The sequence below is a fragment of the Lepidothrix coronata genome, unplaced genomic scaffold, assembly GCF_001604755.1.
Source record: "Lepidothrix coronata isolate B3197 unplaced genomic scaffold, Lepidothrix_coronata-1.0 Scaffold66, whole genome shotgun sequence".
Classification (NCBI taxonomy): Eukaryota; Metazoa; Chordata; class Aves; order Passeriformes; family Pipridae; genus Lepidothrix; species Lepidothrix coronata.
The window spans coordinates 2,842,145-2,856,927 of record NW_016690246.1 but is presented as its reverse complement, the minus strand read 5'-3'; the positions used below and the strand labels follow the sequence as shown (position 1 = coordinate 2,856,927).

General features: G+C 34.9%; 1 protein-coding gene across 5 annotated transcripts in view; it reads left to right on the top strand.

Moving 5' to 3' along the window:
- GRM8 (glutamate metabotropic receptor 8) overlaps positions 1 to 14,783 on the top strand; it is a 335,277-nt gene that overhangs the window by 57,933 nt on the left and 262,561 nt on the right. For all 5 annotated transcript variants that reach the window (XM_017818222.1, XM_017818227.1, XM_017818225.1 and 2 more), the window contains one exon: positions 7,048 to 7,264. In XM_017818222.1, coding sequence (XP_017673711.1) covers positions 7,048 to 7,264 — 217 coding nt within the window. The remainder of the gene's footprint in view (positions 1 to 7,047; positions 7,265 to 14,783) is intronic.

The following is a 14,783-nucleotide window of genomic DNA, read 5'->3' as shown; positions in this document are numbered from 1 at the left end:
TATACACATTTTTTATTTGTTGCATCCCGTTCTACAAGGGCAGCAGAGGAGGTCATAAACCGAAATATGCTTGCTGTAGCATATCTCATTAGACTTTGTGAAAGACGCTTTCTGGCAAGTGAGGATAGAATGCAATGCAATGGAGATTTAATAGTTTTTCAGCCCATAATCTGATACTATGCAATTACATGTATTAACTAGAAAAAATGACTTTTTCTAGGGTAATTCAGTTTATTCAGAGTACTGTAGTTGCTAGTCCATTTGACGACCAGCAACAACCTCAGAAATAAGTATGATAGATAATTAGTGTGTTTGTAGTGGTGAAAAAAAAATAAGAGAAAATAATGAGAGAGGATTTGCATATTTGATTTTACCTCGATATTTTCACAGGGCTAGTAATTGCATCTGTATGTACAATTTTTCACATACCAGATTCATATGCCAGATGATTGTTGGCAACAAATGGAGCTGCATTGATTCTCAGTTATGTCTTTTCATGAAAGATCAGTGCAGATAGTTGAAGTTGTGTTCTGTTCAGGAATATGTCTTCAGAAGGTAACTGGCAAAACAAGTAAAGCCAGCAAAAGACTAATGGAAGAGAAAAGAAAGAATAACATAGTTTACCCATCCCAGATCAGAAGCATTTAGGTCTTATGGATCACTTCTGTCCCTGTGTTTTTGGGCAAAAAATAGTGATAACTGTGCTGCATTTTGCCACAAAACCCATATCTTTACACAAAACCCATCCAAACATATAGGGAACTTTCAAAAGATTTAAAGGAATCTATCATTACCTCCTCATCATTAGGTGTATGAATTGCAAGCATCCTTGACAGAAACTGCTATGATATTTACTGCAAATAGAATGACTTGGTATAATTCAAATGGGTTTAAAAAAAATCCTGCCTACCAAGTGAAATCAGCTAATGACAGCTTTCAGATTATACTTTTGTTCTTTCAGTTTCCAAAGCTTTTAAATTCTACTAAACTTTTTTTGAACTAAATGCATTTTAAATTGTATTCATCTGGTTCAAAAGCATATCTGTTTTTTCTTGCCTTTGCTCTAGCTGATGTGAACATATTTTTGGGGGGAGATGGAAATCTGTGGTAATTCCTGAACAACATGAATGCTGGACACATGATAAATACTGTAGCTGAGTGTACTTAACATAAAGAGCATCAAGTTTATTCATCTAAATAAATATAGCTTAGAATTGCCCGTGTTTAAAATATAAGTGAATACATGAATATATCTACTGTGAAGATGTATTATTGTAGGTTGCTCCTCCTCATGCTAAAATCCGCAGAAAGAGGCTGAATCAGAAAACTTCATATGTTGAAACTTTTCCATGACATCAGCGCTAGCAGAGGTAGTTTGTAGCTGCTGGAGTTGGCAAAGTATCACCCTGTTCATCCTCTCTGAGCATTGAATGGGGCATCTCACATCTCCAAAAGCATTACTGAATCTTAATGTGTTACATTTTCATGGGGTGATTTGATGTTGGTTTATTCTGAAATGAATGAAATGAGGTCCTCATGATGCATGAGTGACCTATCCAGTTTTTGTCACAGGTGGAAGGATGAAGACACTGTAGAAGGTAGTTAAACATAAGATGCCTTAATAGCCATGTGTAGCCAAAATGAGTGGGACTGTGAGATTTGATGGAAGACGTAGCTGTTTACAGTATTGTTCTATGTGGTGCGTATAGAACAGTTGAATTAATCTCCCAGTCTCTCTTTATTGTCAGTGGACCGAAATGGACAGTTCCAGGATGCATTACATTTCCTCCTATAATTAGTACAAAAAAGGACATTTTTAGTATTGTTTGATATAGAATAAGATATTATTAAGCTTCATCAAACTCTTTTGAATCTTGAATGTCCTTCCTGAATGACTTTGGCATTACGGTGCTGCAGACTGACACATTTTTCAGAAGTGAAAGCAGACTAAGGTGGTGTTCTGGCTGATGGGATTTACAAATGTCACTAATAGCTAAAGTATGGTGACCTCAGCTCTCCTCCGGTAACTGTTCAATATCTAGGCCCTGAGGATTCATTTCACTGCTGTGAATTTTTTGTACTCAAAAAGAACTCTTTCTTGTTATACAGAAAAGGGAATAAAAATCTTGAAAAGAGAGGGCCATTAATGATTAATAATAGACATTTAAAATTCAAAAAACCATCAAGTTCAAAACATGTTTCCACAGTTAAATTTTATTTCAAGTACTTTTACTCCTTTGCAAGCTTTATTAGTTGGTGGTAAAATGCCAGTTGATATTGAGCAATCATTAACTTAAAGTTTATTGACTGCAATTTTTTAGCTGCAATTATTACTATTTTTAATGTGCTATTGCTAATATTCCTAAAAAATGATTGCTTAGTGATTAGAGAATAGAAAAGAGAAATAAGATACTAGTTGATATGTTGAAGTTAATGGTGATAGGACTGAGTGGGTAGTGAAACTGAAGATGTGAGTAATTTAAGCCCATTACTCTGTGTGACTGTACAGCACAGTTACTGCTGTGCGTATAACTCACAATTTGTAATGTTCAAAATTATTGGTGATTCCTTTCCCAGGTCTTTTTTCTTATGAGCTTAGCTCATTTCACCGTCTGCTGTTCTGTTCCTAAATCATATTTTCAGCTGAAAGACTAAATAAAGGAAGTTGGCATTTGAAATGTCCAGCTGATGCTTTACATTGACAAATGTAGCATGCAAATGGATTTAAAAGCTCAATAAAAAGGGTTTGAACTTTTGCCCAAAACTTGGACAGCATGTAATTGAAAAGAAAGCCTACTAAGAGATGGCTTCCGTAGTGAAGACACTCTACTGGAAGGGCACAACTAGGTCACATTGCTTCCTCTGCCATCCTCAGTTCAACTCTTCTATGTTTTTGGGTTTGGATCCAGCATTGGACCCATCAAACAGATCCACGGTAATGCTCCTCTATGAATAGTCCTGAATTCAGGAACAGTGGGTGGCTTTTGTTTTCAGTGTAAGAGGAACTGAAAGTGGTTTACCACTTGGCTGGAAGAAATCAAAAGTTACATTACCTGCCTTTGGCACTCCTGAAGTTGTCCACACCTCCATAAGAGAGTACAAGTCCGTTTTGTAATAATGCCTGGTGGATACCTTGTACAGATGTAGTTCCCCCTTTGAAGAGCTGCCACAGTCACGCTTGTGGACAGTCAGTTCTGAAAGTACCTGCTCCATCTTCTCTAATTCTTTAGGAAGTGGATATTTTAGAGACAGATTTTACATCAGATAGATTTATATAGAAAAATCCAGGAAAAACAGACTCTTCTTTACTGTAGATTTTGGTTTGAATGTGTCTTGACGGATTAGGTGCTCTGCTTAGCAGGTTTTTTTTTGTTTTGTTTTGGGGGTTTTTTGTTTGTTTGTTTCTTTATTTGTTTGGTTTTTTATCCAAATTATTTTATTTTTTAAGCATGCAGAATCTTTTTTTTTTATGCCAGTGACTGAATAATAGAATGAGATGAAGCCACCACTGACTTAGATTAAAGTAATGAGGGATCACTGGTAGTTTCAGCAGTGGTTCAGTATGTATCAGGATTAACACCGGTATGTAACTAAAGCAAGATATTGCTTCAAAAAATTACACTAGGATTTTTTGTTTTTAAATAGATAGCTTAAGGTTTAAAAGTAATAAAAATAAGGTTTCTATGAATTCCTCTGTATAATAATTTCAGAGAGTTCAAGTCTGTCACCCACTAGAAGTTGAGAGTTTATCAGCAGCTTATAGGTTAATGCGAGGAAGTGGCCAAACCATAGGGTAGGAAAGAACAGAAAAATTGTATCAATGAGCATTCAAACAGGAATGCTTTTAGCAATTGTCAGTTAATGTGACAGCTGTTGTGCGAGAACTGATTCAAATGTGGTTATATAATTGATTTTCTTTTCCCCAAAGGAGAAGGAAATACACTATTAACAGTGATATATATCACTTAGGTACAGTGTAAATGTTACTAGTATGGTATTTAATTTAGAAAACTGAGACTGAGAAATCTAAAATGAGAAATATAAAACTCCTTTACAGGTCTCTTTCAAAATGCAAATTTATGTCTCAAGGGGCCAGTGGAACTTAAAGTATAAATACAGTCTGTATTTAGGGAGTTTTAAAAACACATATTACTGAATTGATAGAGCATAACACTTCCCTTGCTTAGGCAGCATTATGCTCTATCTTGTAAAATGTACTTGGGGTCATGTAAAATGCTTTATTAAACTTACAGTCCATAACTAGAGTTGTTACATTTTAATGTATATATTTTTTATTCATGGATTATTAAACCACTAAATCCAAACAATGTCTTCATGCCAAACAATTTCTTTGAGTATCATTCTGAGTCTTTTCACTTCCTGTGTAGCTACCCCAAATCCTCAAATTTTAAAGCTATTTTTCAGAGCTACCCTGTATAGAAATATACATTTAAAAGCAGGCAAGAAAGGAAGTTTCTGTTTGTTTTGCATAAAATACTTTTAAAAAAAGAAATCAATGAGGCACTTCTGGGTGGGAGAACTGCAATTCTGGGGAGAAAATTCTTGAATGTTGTGTTGGTTATAACCATGAGGGATATATACAAAAAGAAATAAGGAAAATAATTACATATTTCATTGCAAGAATCCTTTTTTCCTCAAGACTTAGGGTTGGCTTGCTATTTAGAGAGTGTCTTACTCCCTACTTTTACGTGGTGTATTGTTCTTTCCTATTATTGAAAAGTTGGCAGAAGTTACAAAACAGTGGTGGTTTAAGCATACTGCTGTGCCCAGAGATTCCAGGGTATTGGTTTTGGACTGCATTCACCTTCTGTTTTCTTCTACTGTTATTATAAATAACTCTAGGGAAGAAGTTGAACTGCAAAGAGCTGAAAAGTAGGAAAGTAGCATCTCTTTTCTGCATATTCCAAGCCCCCAGATAAGTGATATTCATAGTACATATAATATCTTTATTGATCTGAAATGTCTCATTGCTGTGGTTGAACCAACGACTCTCCTACAAGAACATACCTAGGATTTGTTATTCATCTGATACCTGAAGAGAAATGGGAACTGAAAAAGTTAATGGATATAAGTCTGTGGTCTGGGCTTCAAGATATTCAATGCCAAAGTGTCCATCTAAAAGATTTGTTACTGGTGCTGATTTTATTGACATTATTGATGAAGTAACTTTCAGCAATGATGCCATAGTATTTGTGAAACACCAAGGAGTAAAATGGGCAAAATCACAAAAGATGTCTTTATTTTTTTCCATATGTAACAAAATTGACTGGTTTAGAGAGTAATAGAGGAAGTTTAGAAAGGGAAAGATATGTGCTTTAAATATGCATAATTGTGTTATTACATGCCAAAAATCTCTTGTCTTGAAAGAGATAAAGATGTTTCAAACACTTTGTGAAAGAAAGGGAATTTATACAAGACAAGTTTTGTAAGAACAATTTATCCTTTATTTTTACCTGGCATATCTTTGCTATGTTAGGAATATTGATTTCCACAAAATATAACTTTTTCTGTGATCTTCTCTCTCCTTTTTTTCCTGTTCTCTCTGGTCGTTATTATAAAAACATTTCAGATTACTTATTCTGAGGCTTTTCCATGTGTAGAAAATTTGTTGAAGAAGAATACAGCCAAGATACATAAGAGTTTATTTTGTTTGTTTCTGACTGAGCAGTGATTTTGCCACTCCTAAGGCAACAAACTGTTTTTTCAGGCTATAATAGTCTACACTGTCTCTGCAGGTATGGTTAATGACCGGACTCTTTGAATCCCTTACATATGCCCCAAATCCCTTTTTTAGTTTGTACTGACGAGGAAACACTGTACTGGATGTAGTGGTTGGACTGAAACCTTATACTATAGCATCTAATAGGACAGTGAGCATTTACAAGATCACCTGTTGCCTGAGGTGCTAAATTTGGCTCTCAGCAGAGTCAATTTAGTAACTCCATTCAGACTGATTTCTCGAAGATTATTTCATGTTTTGTGAGACATGAATTTAGCACATATTGTTAATATAGATCACAAATGCAATGCAATATTTTTCATTTCAAGCTAATGACTATTTCATCAGTTTTACCATTTTGAAAGAGAAAATAATTCCCCTTTTAAGTTAGCATAAATGTTAATTTAATTTTCTTACACCAAAATATGCTTCATAATAATTGAGTATTTCTTACAGACAGTTTTTTCTGGACATCGCTGAACCATTTATTTAAGACAAGAGTTACCAGAAAACTGCCCTAGTTGTTTTTTCGTTTTTTTTTCTAAGAGACTAAAAATGTATTTTAAAATGTATTTCAGTTACTTAGGTTTGTTTCTGCTAAGAATATCGAGGTGTTTTCTACAAAGTTTACCATCCTTGTAAGCTTTCTCCTCCTCTATATGTATGTCATATACAGGTAATTTTTTTAGTTTTTTTTTTTTCATCAAATAGCTTTTGCTATTAAACACATAGCCTTCATATTCTTAAAGAATGTACAATGCCATATTAAAACTGGAATATGAAAAATCTAGAGAAATCTTGAAAAATCAAGAGAAAGATTTAAAAATGGTAATAAAATGGGAACACACATGTGCATGCACATAAGTAAAGAAAACAATGAAATGGAAATAATCCACATTTTACTTGTTGAAAGTAAATGTAGCATTTTTAAGAATCGCAGTCATAATAACTGACCTTTTCATCTTCTGTAGTAGCAGTAAGATTTCCTCCTTCCCCCTCCCCTTTTTTTTTCTTCACTTATTTCTATCAGAGCCAGGATCAAAAGAGAAGTTGTAACACTTACATGTCAAGAATCATGACATCTGGAGCAAGACTGAATTCATTATTTCTTGGTGAGAGTGTTATACAATAAGGCTTGACTGACATACAAAATCTGAGACGCTTTCTGATCACCTGATATAATTAAAACAAAACACTTGGTTCTGCACAATGCCTGTGCATAATCTATTTTGAGCCTTTCAAACATAGAAGTATATAGTGTAAAATGCTACTAGATTAGTTTGAATGACTTGTCATTCTATTTGCAGATACCTCAAATCAGCTATGCATCTACAGCTCCAGAACTGAGCGATAACACCAGGTATGACTACTTCTCTCGAGTCGTCCCACCGGACTCCTACCAAGCACAGGCCATGGTGGACATCGTGACAGCCCTTGGGTGGAACTACGTCTCGACGCTGGCTTCTGAAGGCAACTATGGAGAGAGTGGTGTGGAGGCGTTCACCCAGATCTCCAGAGAAATTGGTGAGTGCATCTTTACCAGGTTTTGTATTTACAGCTGCTGAGTTGCAGAACATCACTGAGTTCTGCTTGGGTCTATGCAGTGTGATCAGAACACCCATGGCTGTGTTACCTGGACTCAAGTGGGTGATTTTGCTTCTCGCACATCTGCCAAGGTGATAGTTCTGGCAGTAATTTAAGAAGACAGGCAAAAAATGTGTGTCTCTTGCCCCTTCTGGAAAAGAGGAGTTCCTTGATGAGTTAGGGGCAAAAAGCAACCACCAGCTGAATTACAACCAGATTTGAGGAGATGTGATTTAGCTTAAGAAAATTGTAATCCAGTAAGAGCTTTTTCCATGTTCCAGCACTGATAAATCTAGGGGGTTTAATTTTGGTAGATTTTTAAAACAACAAAAAAATCCTCTGAAATAAAAGACATAACTTTGCTGTTTTTCTTTCATGATGAAATGTACCGTACAAATACAGGCATTATGATGAGAAGTATATTTAGGTTCCTTTGATCCTTTTGGTTTTTTTATTTTTGTCATACTATAGTTATTTCTGGCCTGAAGAAAATGGCTGTTTCTCAGGAGCAGAAGGTTTTGGATAGCAAGTAATAAGATGATGAGTAGCAGGTGGTTTAAAAGAGGGTGGAATTGGTCTTTCACTAAGTGCAGTGTTAAATGACACACCAAAAAAACCCTGCAGACAGTCTTCCTGTCCTTCCTCAGAAAGCCCAGATTAATCTACCGGATTTGACTTTCAGGGCATGTACATATGAAAACTGGTTCTTTTGAATCAGGTTGGGTGAGAAAATATGATAGTATCTCCCACTTTCAATGACTGCATGTGAATACAAAGACCATCGCAATCGTACAGGAAGGCGCATGTGTGTTTCAAGTACTTATGCTTGAATCATAAAGGTAAATGATTACTCACAACAATCTGGCAGTAGGACAACACCACAGTGATTCATGCCACTAGGAAACCCATGTATATAATATGCTTGGTAGTTTAACCACTAAATACTCCTTTTCTAGTTTCTAACCAGTACTGTCAGGTCCTAGGTGTCTTCATGGGAGAGACAAAGCTGACTAAGGCATGGATAATTTTTTCACAGTTCATATCTCAGAGATGGTTTGTTTATTGCAAATGGATTGGCTTCCCCAGACCCTCGCTGAGTAGTTTATTGGCTGAAAAATCACTTTTTCTTGAAACAATCTGCAACACAGCTAGTTCTACTGAGTTCTGAAAGCAAACAAATGAAATAGAGTGTTTAGGACTTTTTACTGTTTCCCATTTCCAGGAATATGAGACATCTTCCAAGGGGTGCAAAAACAACACCTATGATTCAACAATGACTTGAGTTTATGTCAGAGGGATCCTAGAATAAAAAAGACCATTGTCATTTGATAAATAATTTACATGAATAGGATTAAATAAATATTTTTAACAGGATTATGAATCCAAAGCAGTTACAATCATGAATGGGTGTCCTAAACATTACAAGATCTGTGTAATACTAAGAAGTGCAATAAATCATGATTTGTGGTTTGATTTATCTTCCCCCCTCTCACCTTGTGATTTATGTTTTCTACTAGAACACTTGATTTTGGCAACCTCTGTGCTCACAGTAACTTACCAACTATTGTGGGGACCAGGAAATCTAATGGTTCTAAAGAAGGAAGGCAGAGGGAGGCAGGACAGACAAGTAATTTTTATTTTCTAGAGAAATGTTCAAGTAAATAATCAGGTAAATCATATGTAACCACAGGGACAAGATTGATAGCCAGTGCAGAATTGTCAGGAACAAATACTGTCAAAGCCATCTAATAATTTTCTTTGACAGGATAATAGCTTGTAGCTGAAGACAAAGCAGAGGATGTGTCATGTCTCTAGAATTTTGTAGTGCTATCTCAACTGTCACATACAATATTCTCCTGAGCAAATTTGGGAATCTAGGTGAAAATATCATAGACTGGATGCAGACCTATTTAGAAAACTTTTCTGAGATTTCTGTTTAAATGAAAGAATGAGTTGTGTGTTATTTGACAGTTTATCCTGGCTCAGGTAATATATAATATTTCCATGTTTAACCCAGATGGACTTGTAATGAGGAATACTGTAAAATCTTCCTTCCTCAGAAGGACTAGGAGTGTATTGGAAGATACTCTTAGGGTCCAAATCTGAAGACAGTCTGGAAAAGTAAAAACTTAAGTGACACATACAAGGCATTGTGCTTCAGCAAAAAGGATCTGAACAATGAGGAATTCAGATGGACTGGTCGGAAAATACTATTTAAAAAAATGATGGGAGAATGATAGTAAATTATAACCTGTCTATATTCCTCTTGTTTAAATGGAACATGCAGATGGGCATACTATCTGTAAAATAATTTGAGTAATCCTCCAATTTTCCTGTCAATTGTGGAACCTCTTGCTCATAACTGAGCAAGGGGGTTAGCCTAAAGAAGAGTTGACTAAGAAGGGAAGGTGATGGAAAAGGTGCTTTCAGTTAGGCTTTTACGGAAAGATAGAGGACACTTGTTCATCCAAATACAGTGTATGTAAACAGAAGTAATGGAATTAGTCTCTAGCGTGATTCTATCTAGATTTAGAGAAAGCCCCTTTTAATATTTAAGACAAAGCATTATACTGGCTTGCTTGGGGACATTTTGTAACCTCCAATGCAAAGGATCTGGGAGAATGCATTAGACAAACACCTGCCCAGTGATTATGTAAGTGCAGTTAGCTCTTCCTTGGGGCTGGGAGGTGGATTGAATGATTTCTTAATGTCCCTTTCAGCCTGATCCTCTTGTTCTCTGTCCTCAGACTTTTCACCTGAACCATAGGACTGGAAATGCTTTTAAAATGGAAAGTTTGGATAGCATCTAACTATGAGGTCTGAGACTATAGAGTTTACGTAGGTTTGTAAAAATCATCATACAGTGTAAGACTGCACACAACAGCAAAAGTTACCAGCTCTGTGTTAATAAACTGTGTGTTAAGAGAACCTAATTAGGACACTGCTCCCCTTGTGCAGCTGGTATGCAAATGAATAGGACAGCTCAACTCTTTGCTGAGTATTTTACTCAGATCCTATCTAATATAAGTAGCCAATGACTGGAAGCAAAAAGAATGTGAAGATAACCATAATGAAAAGCAAAAAAAAAAAAAAATGAAGAAAGGATGTGAAAGATATTGATATATTCATTTCTGAAAAAATCAGTGCACGAGAGGACATGAGAAAACAGATTTGAAAATATAAACAGAAAAGCTTGGGGTTTTTTGTTTATTTTTTTGTGGTTTTATAAAGTTGAGAGTTCAGAAAGGGGTTGAGTTTTACATATGTTTAAAATAGAGATTAATTTCATGTACTTATAATTTAGTATAATTTTTGTTGTGAGCTTGACTCCCTCTAATTTGCAGTTTGATTTACCCTCTGTTCAACTTCTATTTCTTGATAAGTAACAGGCTCCCAAATGAAAAGTCAAATACTGAAAAGGTCAAAGTGTTGCCACCCTGACATGTCACCAAATATATTATGTATCAAAATCTCCTCTCATTTTAATGACAAAGATCCTGTCTACAACAATGCATAGCTGGAAATTAAAATTTTACATGACAATGATTGGAAGGAGATTAGGGAATGGTGCTTATTCCAACTCATTCTTCCATGCATTATTGTTTGAACACAATGATTAAAATTTATAGAATTTTTTACTCCCTATAAAAAGTTAATCAATGATATTACTGTAATAATTTTGACATTATCATCAAATAATTTTGATACATTGACCAAAGGAATGAATTAATGTAAATTGCTTAAGACTTTCAGTAAACTGTAACTTGACTCAGCAATAGAAACTAAAACAGGGAAAAAAAGAAAACACATTTTACTAAGTCCTCATTAAACTGTCATGCTATATACTCATCGTCTATTTACTTTGCTGTTAATTATCTTTGACAAAATAAATGTTGGAAAGTCTCTAATCTGACTTTCTTTTAATGGTTCATTCCCTCTGTTATTAGAAACCAAAAGAAAGTACCATTAGAGATAAAATCAGGGGATGCTTTTGCTTTCTTTTTTTATTCAAAATACAAAAGCATTTGGTTCAGACAAATCTCTTTAGGTTCAGAATACTTGTTCAGTTAGTGCAATGTTTGTACTAGAAAGGGCAACAAATCTACAAATAATAGATGAAATGCTATATGACAGATTTTTTTAGCCACTGTTGGTCAACTGCTGATAGGTACTAGCAGTGAAACTCTTATGGAAGTATTAGAAGAGGAGGCAAAAATGATAAAGGCAGGGAACTGAGCTGATCATCAAGAATAGGTGAGAAACTTCAGTGTTGCTTGCCCCTTTTTGCTTGTAAGTTGATTTTGTGTGTCTTGCCAGAGCTTTAAAGAAGACAGCAAAGTGCATTTAGGACCAGATCTTTGACTGAGGCAAAATGACATAACTTCATGGTAGCTTTTCTCCAGAAGAGAATGATGTACTTATTGTATGCCCTTGAATACCTGTTTTTAGGAACAGTGGTCTGTAGTTTTACTTACTCCTTTTATACTGATATATTGCAGTTAACAGCATTTTTCTGAGGAGTTAACACAGTTACTTTATGACATTTCATAATATTTTATCATGACAGTGACATTGAAAACTATATACTTAATTATAATGAATACATATGCTGAATGAAGGCTGTAGTAGCTTTATTTAAATTGTTTCAGACTTCAACATAGGTACCTATATTTGGTGTACACAGGAAATGGCCTGTGGCATTTCTTTGATATAGTTCTTAAATCATATTTGTCTCTTGTCAGTTCTTTTACTGTGTTTACAGCTGTGCATTGTACCTCTGTTTTTCTCCAAATTATTCGATTTCTTCTTACAGAATCACAGAATAGTTAGGGTTGGAAGGGACCTCTAGAGATCATCCAGTCCAACTCCCCTGCCAAGGCAGGGTTGCCTAGAGCGGGTTACACAGGAATGAGTTCAGGTGGGTTTTGAATGTCTCCAGAGAGGCAGAATTACCTTTAAAAACTTTTGAACTTCTAAAATTTTCAATGGATAAAGTGAAAACTTATTGGGAAGTGGTGAGGGAGGTTTGAGCAGGAAAATAAAACTTAAGGGATGTAACCTTTCCACTTAGACTAGTCATTGATAATTTAGAAATAGGATGGATTGCTGTTAAGATTAGTTCAAATTTCCTGCAGTAATCCTTGTATATGTTCAATACAAATCTAAAGATTTTTGTATTTTGTAAAGTAAGATGATGAATAGATTTCTCTCCAAACCCCAAGGTGTTATTTAATAGAAGATTAAAAAGTCTTGCAACATGAAGGTGGAAGAAATACAGTACCTGAAATGTAACCTTTTCCCCAAAGATAAGTCTCCTTTAAAGGTTGTTTTCAAGCTTAACAAATTAATTTTCGCAACTAATAATATTCTAACATACCCTCACAAAGGGTAAACAGTTTAATTCAATTTTAAGTTTTACTTCTATATTTATGTGGCTAAACTCTATTGATAGCACTGTATTTCAAGCTGCAAGCTGTAATTAATAATAACATGATATAATTGGCTATTGGAGCTTCAAAGTAACGTTTGAAAAATTACAAAATCAGATGGTAAGTGTATTAATATTGCAAAAGCTTGACAATTATTCCAGCAGTTTTTAATATTTGTGCCAATTAGTACCTGATAAAGAACAGTGTAATTTCTAGGGATTTATAATAAAGGACCATTTTCATTTCTCTCAGTGGTGCTAATCAATATGATGTTTTTTAGCTATAATTACTTGTTTTCTCTATAGTTTTAGGGAGGTGTCTTGGAGCAGTAAGAATACCATCTTGGTATGCTCTCTGACCCTCCAGAAATTGTTGTGACTTTAACAGCTCTTGAAGGGTTTCTTCATCCATCAGTTATCTGAGGCGGTTTTTAAGCATTCTGTAGAAAGCTCGCAAGTTACAATACTGTAAGTACTACAGAAGTCATTGGACTATGATTTTTTTTTTCTTTTTACTTCATCTGAACACTGTTGGTTGTGAACACAAATTCAAAGAATAATAAAGATGTCCAGGAAAGATATCTAGTTTAAGTTTTTTAAATGTAAAAATACAAACAAAATTATAAATGTGTTGATGCTAATTTTAAAAAAGCAATCTTATTAGATTAAAAATTAGATTCGACAGAAGTATTTTTGTTGAAATATACTGTGTGATGTTCATAATGAATAAGCATTTTCATGATGAAAGCTGGTTTTTCAAATGCGGAGCTCTTTGCAGGAGTGGTTGGGGATTACGAGTTTCAGTGTCTATAAACTGAAGTCAGTTTATAGTCACTGTTTATAGTCAGGAAACCATTTCAAATAAGATGTAAGGTGTACTTTTTAATATTAGGGGTGGAAAAGCATTATAAATATACTAAGAGATATTGGTATATTTATTTGATTAAGGGAAATCTTTCTAAAAGGAAGTTCGCTACAAAATGTTGGGCCAAATTTAGAAATCACTACTTAAACTGTAGTCTATACTATGCTTGATACATATAGGATTGTAAGAATTTTTTTCTGTCTGTATAAACTGTTACTGAATTTCTGAAATAAAAAGCAGGATAAGTATGTAGGTTTTAAGGTGATGACAGGAAGGAAATTTCTCAAGTGCTGCTGTTCTGTGTATTAGTGTGTATTATCATTGAGCCTGTGGTTTCTCATAGATTCTGTGATTCTCTTTTGCTAGAAGAAGTCCCAGAGCAAACAATTCATACATAATTAAAAAACTCCTGTGAAAGCAAAGTTAGGAAATGTCTGAATCAAAATGTAGTCATTCTAGTTGTTTATGACCAGATTTCCATTAAGAGGAGGTGGATTTTAACAGAGTTAATCCCAGTGGATATTCTTGTGTTAAGTAAAAGTATTTGTGAGGGGGATACTATAAGGGAAAGCATTGAGGACACACAATATGATTTGCAGTCTGTATAAAGCTACCCCTGTTTGGTTTTTGCATTATAATTTTATTGTGGTGCAAGACAGAGGACTGTGGAAAATAAATTGACAGCTTATTTTCTATGGTGGTTGTGCTTAATTGGTTAAAAAAAACAATAAATGAGTTAATAATAAGTTCCAGGATCTTCACAGATTCTGCCATAAGTGAGATTTTTTTCCCCTCCTTTATTTAGAAATGAGTCCTCTGTCCTCTATGTTTTACATAAACTTCTGTTACTGTCATTTCTGCAGAAAACTTGTTTTCACATGAGGTTCAGCCAAGCACCTTTTGTAGTGGTGCAAATGATGTGAGTTCAGCTGTAATCAGGGATCATAGACAGACTATGGCCCAGCTTTGATCAGAGTCCATGTGAGTGAACTTTGCCAACAGAGCACTTAGTGGTTTTGCTTTCCCACCATGCACAGACTTTTGTAAGGACAACCTGTATTTGAAGACACCATCTGAGTAAACGTGACAGGATAGAGCATGGTGGCGTAGGCTTGGGCTGTATTTACGTGGTTCTTTTGTTAATATGTCAAAGGGCTCACAGCATT